The 16,677-nt window shown below is 45.8% G+C and overlaps 1 protein-coding gene across 1 annotated transcript in view; it reads right to left on the bottom strand.

Annotated features, from left to right (window-relative positions):
• The window catches only part of LOC135396076 (glutaredoxin domain-containing cysteine-rich protein CG12206-like), a 74,777-nt gene extending 61,059 nt beyond the window's left edge, over positions 1 to 13,718 (bottom strand). Inside the window, exon 1 of the mRNA XM_064627115.1 lies at positions 13,080 to 13,718. Within this exon, the coding sequence (XP_064483185.1) occupies positions 13,080 to 13,658 (579 nt within the window). The 5' untranslated portion in view covers positions 13,659 to 13,718. The remainder of the gene's footprint in view (positions 1 to 13,079) is intronic.
• Between the last annotated feature and the right edge of the window lie 2,959 nt (positions 13,719 to 16,677).

The following is a 16,677-nucleotide window of genomic DNA, read 5'->3' as shown; positions in this document are numbered from 1 at the left end:
ACAGCACAACATCTTGTCCCAATATCGACTGTATATCGACAATATTGGTCTGATATTGGGCCAGTATGAGCGATATCCAGCTAATATTGGGCCAAGATATTGTGCTGCTAGGAATATAGGAATGAAACGGAGCTGGTACTGCGTCAGTCATTTGTGACATGACACTGCAAGCCCGTTAGGTGTTCCAGTAATGCTCAAACACAACTGCAAGGTTAGACATGCTCTTACTGCCACCACCACCCTTCGTATACAGCGATACTTTTTACAAAACATACGCGTATATTAGCTATTACCTGTACCTTACCTACCCATACTCCATATGTCTCTATGGCGTATAGCTTGTTTACTAAGACTACCATCCCCGCATGCATAAGCCCTGGCGGTGTAACAGACTACGCAGGCGTGAGCGACAACGCACAATGGGAAGACGGAGCGCGTGAAAATTAGAGCGTCGTGCCAGCGACCTAGAACGTGACAGCAGGGGCGACTCAGCCTTGTCCTTCGTGTATACATTGTACCCGTGAGTTGTTGTCCCCGCTGCTGCTATCACGGACAACACAATGGTGGGCGATATGCAAAAGCAGTGTCGATCCAACGCAGCGAGCTCCATGAGACTGATGACTATCTCTCCGTACCACTATGTAGTCAAGAGAAATGATTCAGAGTCCGCCTCCTTTCCCGGCTACGATTTGTGAACGTCTTGTCCTCCCGGATACACGCTAAAAAAAGAACTCACATTATACGATTAGGGATCATAATAACTGAGGGTGCTGAAGATACAGATGCCCTGTGGACATCATCTTTCCGACGTGTGTAATATGCACACTTGTGTCCCACGTGGCATCGGTACCACAGTCGAATGACAAGTACCAGCATGATACGTGGTTCCGTCCACTTTCCCTGGTCCACTGGATAGGAGCGATTGGATGCTGCTCGTCGCATACCATTACGCAGGGCCGCTCCAAGTATTTTTTGTTATAGCCCACGTTTTTCCCGTTATCGCGCTCATTGAGGGATCATTAGATCGAATGATTAATATGTGCGCAGGGATCGTAAGGGAACGCGATGCATGTTATCACTTTATTTACACAATCGCGTATTTTGTTGGATCTTTCCTATTTTCCCTCCATTTGATTTGATTTGATTTGATCTGCTACCGTGCCTGCTAACAACTAATAAAAGCCTTGTGGGCAGTGCACCTCAAGTTCACAACCGGTTAGGGAGGAAATCCAGAAACAATAAACAACACTAACAATTCTTCCAATAAATACACTAAAGATAAAGAAGGGTACGTGAGACAGAAAACAAAGTTAGCGCGATATCTGGAGGTACATAAATTTAGCCAGAGAAAATATCGAGATCAGGGCTTACAATACCATTGTTGGACCTCTGCATACGTATAGACGGTAACATAATGTCCTGACTGTGTAGGTAAAAAAGTGACTTCTGTCTACTAGAATGTGAAATACAGCGGATATACAGGGTGTTTCCTTTTATCTGCAACAAATTTTCATAAAAAATGGGAGTTGCCTTAGGGCGGCTTTACTTTTGTCATTGGATTACTCGACGGGGCTGCTACTAGGAAACCAAATTTTTGCTCAGTTAGGAAACTAGTTAGCAGAGCTATTTCAATCAACTTTTTAATTATTGACTTGAGGGAGCACATTGCAATTGCAATATTAAAGCCTGGTCACCACATGATCCGCTCGAACCACTGATGAAGCACTAAAGTAACCTCAGCGCGTGCCATAGACCCAAATATTTCACCTCGGCCGTCCGCTGGAAACAGAAAGTGATCGCCAAGGTCGACGGTGACGTCGATATCTCCGCCCTCACGTACCGTCACAGAAAAACATAATGCTTCACGATCTTTGTTTCCTTTTGTTTTTCTTTTTTGCTCGCAAAGAACTTTGCGCATCACCACTACATATCAGCGCTTATCGTACCGGGTAAGGGAAAGAGCTGTGTCCGGCAGAATGAAATGACTGATACGGCAGGCGACTGCGAACACATGAAAGAACGAAAGGAAGGAAAAACCAAAAAACAAAACAAAGATCGTGAAACATACCGGGATAAGGGCTTGCCAACATCGCGCATGACGTTTTTGCTGAGGGTGGGGATATCGACGTCACCGTCGCTCTCTTTGTGATCACTTTCTGTTTCTAGCGGACGGCCGAGGTGGGTGAAATACTTGGGTCTATAGCACGCCTTGAGATTACTTTACTGCTTCATCAGTGGTTCGAACGGATCATGTGGTGATCAGGTTTTAATATTGCAATTGCAATGTGCTCCCTAAAGCCAATAATTAAAAAGTTGATGAAAATATCTCTGTTAATTAGTCCCCCAACCGAGGATAAAGTTGGATTCCTAGTAGCAGCCCCGTCGAGTAATCGAATGTCAAAAGTAAAACCGCCCTAAGGAAACTCTCCATTTTATGAAAATTTGTTGCAGATAAAAGGAAGCACCCTGTATATCGTGGACAGTAAATCGGAGCATATTTTCTCCCGCTAATTCTTCCTTTTTGCGAAGGGTGAAGCTGTACTCGGAAAAGTCGTTGAATAGCACCTGGCACCGACTATAGGTGTTTGACCTTCCAGATGTGGTTTAGACAATCGTACAGTTTCTTAATTTTCTTTAGTTTTTTTTTGTTTTCTTTGTTTCTTGTTTCTGTGGCGTGCACGGAAAGGCTAGGTTGTGTCCATAAGTGCGCAGAGCCTGCATTACATTCACATTCCCAGGTTAAACGTCCCTATTTTCATTCGTGCCTTTGGCTCCAAATAGGTAATAAAGTGGGGCAGCCGCGAGGAGAAATGTCTGCACTTTAGTGCCCCTTTCGAGTTATTCTCCCTTATTGCCATTGAGCATATCAAGAGCCGGGCAACCAATGGCCATATAGATCGAGGGAGACCTATAGCGTTACGGCGAAATTTAACGTAAAATGTGCCGTAGACATACCAGCCATTAACGCGTGTCTATAGGCACGATTTCGCGCATGCTGACATAATAGCAGTCAGGGTATACACAGCATAAAGAAAAATGCGGGCGACGAATTTTCGCGTCAGCAGGAGTCGCTAAAACTTAGAAGAACAATAGGACATCATTAGGGACGAGCTTAACTGAAGATGGACGGTGAACCCTAGGCGTCTTGTCGTTATTCTCACAACTCACCGGCTAATTGTTTTCTTTAAAAACACGCCACGACATGACAAAATTCACGAGCATTTTCAGCGTTCAACGTACGCTCGTGAGTACGCTGAGTGGTGAAGATTCCATGCGCCCAATGCCTTGGTCATGTCAATGAGGGATATCAAATGTTGTGTAAGGAGGATACTGCTTGCGACATATCTTCCTGGAATCGACAGCTCGATGGTGGTCTATCCTATCTGAGATCTGCGAATGCGACAAAACCAGTACGGGCTGTTGAAACACTGTTGAACTTGTGAATAGTGAACTTCCGAGCAGAGAACTTGCGAAGTAGTGAAGTAGTGTGTGCCTGTGCGTGTATTTTTTTTTTGGGGGGGGGGGTATGTTAGCTGTAGCAGAACACGTCGGGAGACGAGTTAAATTTCTCATTTTTTACAAGCAAACAAACAACTGATTGAAGGCAGAGAAGTACGTCACAAACAGGTACATAACGATGCTGCTGCTTGATTGGAGCAAGAAAAGTACGGCAACGACAGAAGCAGAACGTAAGTTGAAGCATGACGTCACAGCTTATCGTGCTTCGTACACTGTTGAAACGTAACACCACTTGGAGCCGACCGTCATTCAGAATGGTATCGTTGCGTCTTTTTATTTGATGAAAATGAGATGGGGTATACCTATTGTGGATACTTTGTGTATTGCATAATATGTTGAAAGTAGGCAGATCCATCCCACTTTCAATGAATCATCAGGAGACAGAAAGGTGTCTATTCCATTATGTTAACGAAATATTTCCTCACTCTATGGGTACTCATAAAAACCGTCTTCAACATCATCCGAATATGATGACATGATGCAGAAGAGAAATTGCTTTTCTTTACACTACATCCACCTTCGCGTTAACGTGTGCGTCAGGAACCAAAGTACTCAACAACAACAACAAACAACACATGTACACATACACACATAAAACCTGTTCTCTGCTGTTTTTTTTTTCTTTTTTCTTTTTACAGTAAAACTGCGTTATGATGAGCAGCCTTGCAGACGATTAATTGAGGCTATCGCATTTTGCTTCCTTCGTCTATAGTCGTCGTTCAGCTCTATTCGCTCCCTTCAATCAGACCTTCGACTTCTGCGTCATGCTGTGCTCTGCGTCCATGTACTTTACAGAAAACGACGACGTCCTCGACCAGAGTTTAACGGACAGCGTTTCCCTCGAACACCTTGGGACTTTGACAAGACGAGAAGGACGTGTAATTTCGGCGATTCGCGATGGAAAACATGAAAAGCTTGACTCGCACCGCCTAACACTGAGCCCGCCTTCAAAGTCTTTTCTCCACCATATTCCCGGCGCAGTCTGACAGCTATTGCCTGAACTGTCAGGGTCATGCACAAGGTTCAGTGAGCCACGAACTTGTCGTTGTTTTTAGTGATGGTCTCATGATATCGTAAATTGTGCTAGTTATTTTTTGCTTTCGTTTGCATTTATCTCGGAGATACACAATCACATGCGGCTCCACTGTGTAAAAAACACCACGAAGTCAAGTGCAGTAACGTGTAACCGTGCACCCCAAAACAGAAGCGCAGAACAGGCTCCTTGCAAACTATACTTCAGAACGAGATAATTCGCTCTCACGTTGAAAATGGAAAACGAACGCCTTCTTGGGGAACAATTATCATTTATAGTCATGGTACCAAAAATAAGGCGTCCCGCTCTCTCATCCAGTCACAAGTGATAACCTTATCATTCGCGCTGTGGTTGGCGTTGAGTGCGTTATGTGGCGAGTTTTTGTTTTAGAGCGTAGATCGAACTTCTGGGAAACACGATCTAGCGTTAACGTTTCATTATTCGCAAAGATAATTCGCCATTCGTGCTTCGATTTTCAACGTCACGCGAAAGAAATGCCCTACAACCTAGAGTGACCAACTTGAATTGCGCCACTAATTCTCAACTAAAATTTTTCAATGAAATTTAATTTTCAATTGTCAACTTTCCCGCGGTGCCCCACCGTTACTTCACAAGACCACATGTTGCACAAGCGCAAAATGAAAAAAACAAAACAAAAAAACTCCCTAACTGATTCTGGCAGCTCTTGAAACCAGCTGACGTCACATTATATACTTTCCAGTGAGGATATACTGATACTTTTTCCGTAAAGTTTGTCGTCTTATTTATAGCTGCACATATACATGACATTTTCGGGTAAACATAAAGACTTCCGGTCATTCCGCGACTAAGGACGCTCGGAACCAACCACCACGCAGAATTATATCTTTCGCTTTCCTGATTTGTTGAACACGGGAGGCGGACGCCTTTTTGTGACAATTTGAATTGCCACAAAAAGGCGTATACGACCCTCTCTCTCCTCAAATCAGTAGCCATAACTACGTATATAAATCGGCAGAGTGGTTGGCGCAGAGCGTGTTTGCTGTGAAACCGGATGTCGTTTCGGCACCAAACCGGAAGCGGTGAAAACGGCATGTATTCATACTAGCTCCGCGGAAGTGTGATTAATTCACTTGCATAAACTCTAGCCTCGATAGGTAAGTCGATAGCGTAAAACAACTTTATTTTGAGATGAGGAATGGGGAGTCGATAGCGTACTGGCTCACGAAGCTCGAGATTACTGGTTCACTTCCGCCAGACAACGGCAGCACTGTGGGAGAGGGAAACACATTACTTCCAACGCCGTTTGTCGGTGATTTCCACTAAAAGGAGCTTAAAGGACCCTTGGTCGTCCTATAATCCGAATTGCACGTTAACTTACTCCATATTGCGGCGATTAAATTATTGCTTCGCTGAAGTGCGCATTAGCTCTTGCATGTCATCCATCCTCTCGTTTGCCGAAATTGAAGCCTTGCTCATCAGTTATCACACAGTTAACCGCTACCTTATGCCATTTTATGTGTAACTATACTGTTGTTACTACGATAATAAATATTTCTTATGCTATAAATTCTGACGCATGGTGCCAAGCCAAAACAGTGGACAGTATAGCTCTGACCCATCTGGCACACCTATGGGCTACTTTACCCACCTTATGATGATGTTCGAGTTGTACTACATTATTTACGATGCCGTCACATCATTATCCCACCAACCCCTCGTGGAGGGATATGTTTATTAAAAAAGAAAGAGAGGAAAGGTTAGCCAGATGCAAGCCGACTTGCTATTCCTCTTAGAAAAAGGGGGGGGGCTGGGCTTAAAAAAGAAAAAAAAAATGCCTTAGAGTCTGGTGGGCCCTAGTGGGCTGTTTGTGCTAATAAGCGCCTTTTAGCGGGACAAGTGAGTTGAAGTAGCCGGCTCCACACTTGAGGAGCCACGGTCTCCATATTTTTTGAAAATCCACACCCAATTATAATTCAATCTGCTATATATGCCGAATGGCAAAAAGCTCGGACAAGACTGCAGTACAAAGTGCAGCGATATGTTCGCAAAGAGGCAGCAATATATGCCGTTCGTCAGCTGATAACTCTGTACCACAAGGAAAAGATTCAGCCCGTTGTGCGGACATGCATGCAATAAGGAAGTTCAGTGCGAGCGGAGAGTTTACGAAAGTTGTTCGTGTTACTCCCCGCCGATAAAGGGTCAAGGTAACCGGAATGCTATGGATTCCGTCGGAGAAACATGAACAACGGGAACGTCTCCAAGTTTTGCTCTTCTGCCATCGTCATCTCCAACAACAACACCCGGATTTATGCGTCATGCAACGTTACTTTCTCGACTGTTCTACCTTTCCTGTCTATATTCCACATTAGTATGCCGCAAAGGAACTTGTACTGTACGAGGCCGTGGACAGAACGTGGACAGATGGAAAAGGAAGAAAGGAGTGGTAGCTGTGACTATTCGATCCTGGGCTGGCTGCAACTGCGCCGATACTTGTACAGCCTATCCTGCCATCACCCCCCCCCCCCCGATACTTGTACACACGTACAGTCGTATACAACTGTTACAATTGTGGTATACCACTGTTATATGGGCTCCGCTACGCCAAGAAGCGGCGGGGAGGCGGCGCTCTTGGCAATGCGCAATGACAGGCTAGATAAAGTAAAGTAAAGTAAGGAATGCTAGATAACGAGCGGGCGCCTTCAGACGCGTAGTGACCTCGTTTATCTCGGATATCCTCTCACTCCTTCCCGACTTGCTGCCGGCAGAAAACTGACTCGTGTGAATACAGGGTATGGCCCCGAGGTTGACAGCGGAGTTTCCTCCCCCTCAGACTGTGACGCCGAAGTGTTGCTGCCGCAGTTTATATATGTGTGTGTATGCGTTGTATGTGCACAATTTTTTATTCCGTGGTAGCGCCGCGAAACAACTGTTGCTGTGAGCGCCGTACAGACATGGACAGGTTGGTAGAGGAGAGCAGGAAGGAGCGGGGGACAGGGGTGTGCGTCCTGGGCCGACTTCAGGAGGAACTATGCCGACATTCGTCTGGAAAGTCTGCCGGAAAACCCAGGGAAAACCTCAAACAGCACAGCCGGTGGTAGGATTCGAACCCACTACCTTCCAGAGTTCAGCAGGACCTTGGCTACCACCAACGATCGGGTGCTTTTACCTACTGGGCTACGCAGCTATAGTATAGAAGCACAAAACAATGGAATCGACGGAAAACCATTCGTGGATTTAAAAAAAAGTTTCCAGACAGGTATATACGAAGAAGCACGAAATGGGACGAGAGCACTATGTCATTTTGTCTGTGGGTTCGCGGGGAGGTTCCGCAGACACGAAAGACGTCCTATTTATGCAACTTACAGCGGCACTTGCGTGTTCCGACCACTTTTGCGGCCTTTTTTCGTTCCTGTTCCAGCAATGAACATTCCACTTGCTTGCGTGCTCCAAAGAGTAACGCGTGCCCGGAAGAAGCGGTGCGCCTCGGGAACAATGTTTCAATGTTGCCGTTGACAGATTGTGGTGGACACGAAATAATTTCTTCTTTCCTTTTTCCCATGTGTGGAATGACATTCCTGGTTCTCTCGTATGAAAGAATGAGGTAACTATATTTTGACGGGCACTGCGTGATACGTAGTAAATTGTGCGTTTCATGTCCTTAGAACTCCCTACCAGCAGGTAGATATAAATATACTGAGAGAGAGAGAGAGAGAGAGAGGACCTGGGTAGTCATCGCTCCTCTTGTGTACAAAGAAAAGCGATGCTGGTCCAAGAGGGCAGAAATTTCTAAGATGTTGTTTATGTGCCCTTCGTATACCATACCGTACCAGCACGCCCAAACATCAACGTTACTTCATAGAGACATTGGAATAGTACATAATCCATGTTTTCATGTCGATATGTACACTCTCGCCTTATGTTCCCGCCGATATGTACGCCTCGTGCGTCTCGATCGTTGTGCCGCAATCCGCATAGCGGCTCCGGGCGGATCTTGTTCAAGGGCTCGCCCTCACGTCTTCGCTTTGACGCCGTGCTTTTTGCATGTGTTTACGTCTCTCTTCTTTCGTTATTTTGGCAATTAAGATATTGTTGAATTGCGTGTAACAGCCACAGGCAATGCCCTCGTGCATTGAATGTTGTGTTTGTGGCTGCTCAAACACGTATACAAGCCTCGTTTTAGAGAACGCCGTTCTTGTGACCTGAGGTTTTAGTCTTCTGCGACCCCAAGCAAGCAGCTTCATACAACCTGCTGCACCTTCGCGAACCGACGAAGTGTTCCCTCCTCTTACCACCGAGGAGACGTCTGGGCACTTTGGAGACCAGGCCCAGGCTACAGACCAGGACCAGGTTAAAGTAAGAGACGCGCCCGTGGAGGGCCACACGATAGCTGCTGTTGATCAGCGCCCAGCTGTAGATAATGTCGCTCCTTTGGCTGCAGAGGTCACATCTGACCCGTGTGGCGCCCCTAGTAGAGAGCCACTAGATGTCGAGGTGCCCTGCTCTGACATCCAACACCAAGGATTAGGCCCGTAACTCGAGGCCGGCGTGCCTCCTCGGACTCAGCCGTAGACCCTCCAGCGGACAACTCGTCTACAACATCATATACTTCGCCGAAAGTACCAGACGACGAAATGGCGCCGTGTCAAGATCGCAAAAGTAAGCATGACCTTCATTTGACATCTGGATCCGGGGACAGCCCGTCTAGGAAGAAGAAGAGGAGGAAACTGAAGTCAGCGTCCCTGTTGGAGAGGCAGTTCTCGGGTTCGTCGTCGGACTCCTCCGGTGCCTTGCAATTCTAGTATGGAAGTGCGTATAGTGACACTTAACTTCCAGGGTTTTAAAAACCCTAATAAGCAAGCCGAAGTAGTCAGTCTCGGGCACAGACTATAGTGCGACATACTCTTGCTCCAAGAGGCACATTTTCAAAACAAGCTAGAGGGAGCCGCATTTAAGCGGAAATATCGGTTGCCTTGTTTTTCTAGTTTTTGTGTAGGCAGAGATGCTGGCATTGGGATAGTTAATTTTCAGTCGCCATCTTCTAAAGGATAGTTTCGTCTCGTATGATAGCGATGGCAGGGTTATTTGTCTTGACTTTTTCATAGGCTGTGCTAAGCATCGTCTGGTGAACATTTATGCCCCTGCATCCGCATCTCTCACTAACCGTTTTTTTTTTTCCGTGAGGTGGAGGACTGTGTGCGAGTCAACTGTCCTGTCTTGATAGCCTGTCTTGTCTTGTCCTGTCTTGATAGGGAGGCGTACGCCTTTTTTGTGACAATTATGAACAGCATAAGTGTCACAAAAAAGGCGTACGCCTCCCGTTTTCAACAAATCAGGGTAGATAACGATATCATTCGAGATGATGGTTGGCTAGAAGCGTGCTATGCGGTGCAGTTCATTTCTAAGAGTGTACAAGAAATGCGTAAATTCTCGAGTCTGAATTATTTCCATAAAACTCAGCAACAATCAAAAGCAAAACCAGGTTACTTTTAAACTTGTAATGTAACTGTTCCTGTCCTGTCTGAACTTCTTCAGTCCAGAGCAATATAAACAAACAAACAAGAAAACGCCTGTCGGCCAAGTACACTCTTAAAAATGAACTTCACCGCATCGCACGCTTTTAGCCAACCATTATCTCGAATGATATCGCTATGTGCCCTGATTTGTTCAAAGCGGTAGGCGTACGCCTTTTCTGTGACACTTATGCGGTTCATAATTGTTACAAAAATGGCGTACGCCTCGCGTTTTCAACAAATCAGGGCAGATAACGATATCATTCGCGATGATGGTTGGCTATGAGCGTGCTATCCTCCATCCGTCCGTCCTTCCTTTGTGTTTTGTTTTGCTATGCGTTTTCCTTTTCTTTTTTTGGCTATAGTCGTGACGACGCCCACTTCTGTGTGGCCAACAACGGCGAGCCTATCCTGCCATCACCCCCCCCCCCCCCCCCCCATTTTTAAGAGTGTAGGCTTTCGGCGGATGCCGGAGGCGCCAATTTGAAAAACAAACAAAGAAACGTGGTTGGTGGATTCGGAAGATTCGATTCGCCGTTTCGGGCACTTGGATTCGGATTCGCAAATCTCGCAAATCTCGAATCCCTGCCTGGAATTCGAGGATTCGTGGATTCCCGGATTTGGTTGGCACATCCCTAATTACAGTTACTTACAGCGATGTAGGCGCTTGCGAATACACGGGACGCTGGCGGGTGCTTGTTCTCAAACTTATTCAACACTTTTCAATGTCAGTCATGCGATGACCACAAGGAAGGAAGGGATTTAGGTGCACGCGCAGCCCCGAAGTAAATGTGGCACAAGGAATGAAGGGGATTCACGACTGCGTAGCGTCTATACCGGAAGTATGTGATTGCGATTCTGACGTATTTTTAGTCCCGTTATTCTTTCAGTTCCGGGATTTCGGGATTTTCTCGACGAATCCTGGGATCCATCTAAGACAGAGACAGCGCGCACACACGCCTTTGAGTAGCAATTCTGACGTTACCTGTGTATTATCTGTGCGTGTGTCTCCCCAGCACTCTGTCTCTGCATATAAATCAACACATTCGTCATAACTTAATGCTTTCCATTATTTTTCAATATGCGACGCTCTTTGTAGAAAAACTGACGAGACCTTTCTTCTGTTGCACCCAATAAGAGGTTTACAGTCGTGACGCGTAGCGCGCATCGATTTATTTCATATGGCACCAAGGACGAAGCCAAGCTTCGAGTTCCAAAACCACAACCTACGAAACCAAAACCTGACAGGAAACAGTAAGTGAACACCACAGGCTACAGGAAAGATTAGCTTTCGAAACTCCAGACGCTTTCGAAACGAACATTTTATCGTCGAACGCGACGACTGCCATATTCCAACCCTTCAGGTGGTTTATTGCAAAGCTAGTGGTTCATGTTGTACTGAAGGGGATGGTTGTGAAGACCTTTCGTATAGGCCCCAAGAGTTGTGAGTAGCTTCACTCCGCCTTCGGCACGCAAGAAGTAAAGTCGGTTGAATCGCTTGACTTGTGCGGGGGATCGCTATACTTCGTTTCTGCGCTCATCGTAGAAAATAAACGGACGCTACCAATCAACCATGCTTTTTCTCATGTCTACCCCCTTTTCTCTTGCTCACGGGCACGGTGGCACACAGTGGCACGGTTGGTACAAAGCCCCCCGAAAGAACAACAAAGCAAAGCAGGCGCTCCAGCACGTGTGTCACAGACGTCAACAATTGAAGCTCCCTCCCCTAACCGGAGCTGTTCAAGAAAAAATGTCCGCACACTATTTGGGTGCTCCGGCGTCAACTAAGGACAAATAATTATAAATTATTCGGTCCAGTGCTAGAAATCTCGCGATTATTTCATGGTTGCGACTCCGCCAACAGCAGGTTTGTAGTACTCCCGTCTAGTTTCGATAATGTTTTCTCGAAAAAATCCCAGAAATTCTGGACGTGAAAAACAGCCGGATTCGAGGGATCCCGGATCCCAACACTAACCCTGATCCCACTTGCTTGCGTAGTGTCTGTATCGAACCCATAACTTCCGCATAACAGAATCTAACGCTGCACGGATATGCGCTGCAAACACCGCCGTATGAGTTAACGTATGCGTGTAAGTAAATCTACAAAATACCACTCGACACTTCTCAATTTTTCCCGCATAGCGACTCTTCAAATTGATTTCTTTAACGCCTGCGCAGTCATACAGAGCGAGACAGCTGTTACAGTCCCACAGCTGTTTTACTTTCATTGACGTCACCGTGGTTCGGACAAATGTTACTCGCCATGCTTTTGTGCCGTGCTTGAAAACTTACGAAATGGCATCGCGGCAAGGTTAATCTCGGAACGCGTCGCACAAAAAACAACGAAAACATATGTAGCAGTCTTTCCTGTTGTCGGCACGGCAGCTTCAAAAGAATGATTCAGCGTCGAATCCTGCCAAGGTGGGCCCTTCGTAAGTTCTTATGTCATGTACGCTGTCCCGATACCGGTTTCATCGCCGCGGGTAAATAGGAGCATCGCCTGTTGCTCGTCCTCTTGGGAAGGTATGAAGGCGTTGTTCTGGGCCTCGCAAGCGGCCATCCATTAACGAGATGCGGAGTGGAGAGAGGTCCCTAAGATACTGGTATTTGCTCATGCGCAGCTAATGTCTTGAATGAGAAATATATGAGAAACCGTCGTTGTGTTTAAACGCTTTCTAATCGTTGCATACTAACGGCCTTGTTATGGCTCCACTCGTCCGGTTGGTAATGAAAAAATAAACTGTATCGTGTGTGCATCAGCGAGTCAACAACTGAGATGACGGTTGATTAGCTCAACAATACAGCTATACACGAACTCTTTGACGTATGGGCATTGCGAGGGTGACACTTTTTTTTAAATGTTATCACTTTTCTTACATATCTCAGGAATATGTATAACATCAATCGAATAAGATATTCTCTGGCTGGCCAGCTCCTAACCTCAAAAGTAGACAACGAGGATAGATGATAAGACTGCGTAGGATCCATTTCGAATGATTGTAACGTGTGTGGATATAACTTAACATAAAACTCACTCGCCCATCCTGAGAATCGACGATGCATTTGATTGAAGCCCGCACCAGGTTTTTCACTCCACGGACGGTACCCTGCCTCGAAAGAATGGCTTGCTCGTTCGCAAGGGCTGCATCCAACGGATGTTCATCCTCACGCGCACCGTTGCTCACATGGTTCACTACACCATCCAACTCTTTCATGTGAAACTTCATGTCAGAATCATATCCGTTTGCGCCGGCTTCCAGAACGTTGAAGCACACGCCGTTGTGGTACTCATCCTTCGCGTGGGCATCCTTCACGGCGAGGCTCGCTTTGAGATCCTGCTGCAAGTCTTTCATGCTGATGCCACTGTCCAGCGATCTCATGTTGTAATTGACGCTGGAAAAATCGCATTCGAAAGGCGTTTCGTCGTCGCTACCAGGACCGCTGGAAGCACCACTACTGCTGCGTTCGTCCTGGTCTGGCTTCAAGGGTGGGAGGCTTAGGGAGACTCTCACCACATGACCATTGGAGTGTCGGAAATCGGTGTCGTTAGGGCCGTCCAGTGCGACGGGCGACCCGTTCACGACGATCGAGACTGTCGGCGACCGCTGAGGCATCTTCGAGCGAGCGGCACGAACAGGGAGACGGTCTGGAGACTTCTGAACTGAGCAGGTTGCTTGGCGACTGGTCGTACGTGAAGCGGGAGAGGAGGAAGGAGTCGTCTGGACAAGAGAGCAAAAAAGAGAGGGGACTGCAAGGGTGTTATGCTTATGTGGAGGAGTGCTAGGTTGCAAGACTTCCCGATGTTTTTCTTCTTCTTCTTTTTCTTTCTTTTTTTTTTTTCGCTCACGAAGCATGGGATGTTGCGTTCTAGATTTATCGTTCTCTTTATCTTATATCGTGAGGATGCATCGCTAAAATGATGGAAATAAATGTTGATTGTTCGTAGAAGACGATGAAAGTTTCCATGGTTCTTCTCTCTCTCTGTTTGTTTATGATCGAAACGTGCCTGCGGGGTACCTATATAATGAGAGTGATGAGAAAGCGGCTCTGGTGATATGAAGGTGAAACATTACATTTCTGCTTCGAAAGAGTATTAGCAGTTCACGTACATCGGCATTTGTGGATGCAAAGGAACTGATTGAAGCGCGATCGATGCACGCAAACCGAGATATGTACGTTTATACGAATACATGAAACGAAGATAACGTATGTGTTCCACAACATAGTTATACATCGTTGGAACTGGGGAACAAATGGGCGTAGAAAAGAATTGAGCTGAAAATAATCGGTTGAAGAGTTAAATTTTGAGACACGTCTGTGGATGACTGGGACTAGGAGGTTATCCGGGTTCCTAGACCGCTCTACGACAAATGTCGACAAAGTCCCCAATGGAGTCGGTTCAAGAGTCACGATCCCCACGGAGTAGCATGCCGCCAAGCGAGGCAAGCAAACAGGTAAGAACAACAACGACGATGAGAGTAGTAACTATAATCTATTTAATCATAGGAGTGACTGAGAGCAGATACCGCAAAAAGAGTCACTTTGTGACTTGAGGAGACCTCTGCTCCCACACGCAGCAGCACAGCCACAAGAAGGTTGGATGAGGACGACAATGATTATTTATTCGGAGCAAATAAATAAGGCAGGGTAAAAATTAAGGCGGTAGAAAACATTTTTCAACTAGAAAACATTCTTTAACTAATTTTTCTGGGGGATTTCAATAGGTCAGTTTCAATAGTTTGAGTTTGATTGTAGAAAGAAAAAAAGACAGGTAGATGTAGAATTCGTCACCTGAGGAATTCTGCTGCTCCCACAAAGGTCCCCTAAATGAAAGAAAAATGAAAAGATGAAAAAGCAAAAATAGAAACACATCACCCCTCCCGGTTACCGAACTGTACGTGCAAATGCGTAGCTGCATCCTCTAGAAGTAAACTGAATTGCGACAAACTAGCAGGAACGGGGTACTCGACAACACATGCCTAGAATGCGGTCCTAGTTTCAACACTATTCAGCAAAACAGGGAGCGTACATTGTAATATTTGTTTTCCGTGTGTTGTTCTACATTTCGGGACGATGACGATAGGTGTATACAGCTCGTGACAAACTAGTTATTTCGAAGAAGGCCGTGTTATTTTCTACATGGTTGATTGGTATTATGACAATGTCAACGACACCACCATCCTACTGTGACGAAGAAGAAGAAGGAAAGAACTTCGAGCATGGACTAATCGTGGTTGACTCCGCAACATTATGCGTAATACTGAATCCGGTATAGTTGCACGGCACGTCGGAATAATACGTATTTATAGATAGACAACGTATGACTACGAGCGTGTAGTGTTACGTTCCGGAAGAACACCAACCGCAACAACGCTGTACTGCAAGAACATGGCACACAGCCGTTAAATACCACGGTGGCGTCACTTACACATGATAAGCATGTCAGATTTTAGATAGAAATCACTCAATTGACGACACTTTGCGGACATTTGTGATAGGTCATTCGAACGTTCGATTGGTCGTACGCTACCAAGCTACGGGAAACAGAAACAGATATCCCATTCCTCAAGATGGTATAGCCATGTAGTGCTGCAAATAGTATCCGTGTATTCACACCCTCGACATCTCCACGGAATACTCGGGAAGAAAAAGTAAAAATACTGCTCAGGCGTGGGGGTTCCACCGCGTCTTATGTTGAGCATTCGCACGGCGGCGGAATATCGAAAGTGACGTACACTGCGCACATAGCAGACGACACCACCGGCGCTGTCGTCTGCCACGAATATCTTGTGGCTGAGTCCTGGGATATTCTTTACCGTTTGCAGAGTTCTAAAAGTTACGTTTCGCGGATCTTCCGCTTGAGTATATGGGGAAGTATCGCTCATGTGAATACAGTGTCCCTTTATATGTTCCAGCCTTAGAACAACTACTTTTCATCAGTATATTCTGTGTCTGGTGGAAGACAAATTAATCCATAAAAATACAGCGAGTAGCTTCTGCCATTTACTGTTGGAAATCCGCAGATAATTGACAAAATGCCCGATTTATATACGTAGGTAAGGAATATAGCAATCACGGCGAGTGACACGTCCCAGCTATCGTTTGCTTTGATTTGTTGGGTGACGTAATTTAGCACACAGAGAGACTAGTATAGAACCAGAAAAGTAACGTACAATAACAACGATGAGTTATGTAAAAACCGATGAAGCTGTTTGATTCGAGGTTAGTCACAGTGTGAGGAAATTTTGCAAAGAGATTAGTGCCACTAGCTTAGACTATATAGAACTCAAATAAAAAGAAACGTATAGTTACGCTTAAAAAATAAACAGCAACAGGGACGAGAATATGACGTGAATATGACGTGACGAGAAACAGACGAGACTGTGTTTTTTAGGAGCCACCATCTCTATATTTTTCTTGTTTAACTCCAACTCCGACTTCAATATCGCGAACCACGTCTTCCTCCACCACCACATCGTTTCCACCGTCTTCCTAGTTTTATTTTCCCGGCGCGAATTATGCTGCTGAGGAACCAGTGCTTCTTGCTACAAAGAATACGACTAGACGACGTTCCCTATGCTCTAGTTACGTTCGGCGCCAGTAAGGGACGGTCTATAGGAATGCTGTGCTCAG

This window comes from Ornithodoros turicata, chromosome 5 (genome assembly GCF_037126465.1).
Source record: "Ornithodoros turicata isolate Travis chromosome 5, ASM3712646v1, whole genome shotgun sequence".
Classification (NCBI taxonomy): domain Eukaryota; kingdom Metazoa; phylum Arthropoda; class Arachnida; order Ixodida; family Argasidae; genus Ornithodoros; species Ornithodoros turicata.
The sequence above is the reverse complement of the archived record's forward strand: the minus strand, read 5'-3'. Positions and strand labels throughout refer to the sequence as shown.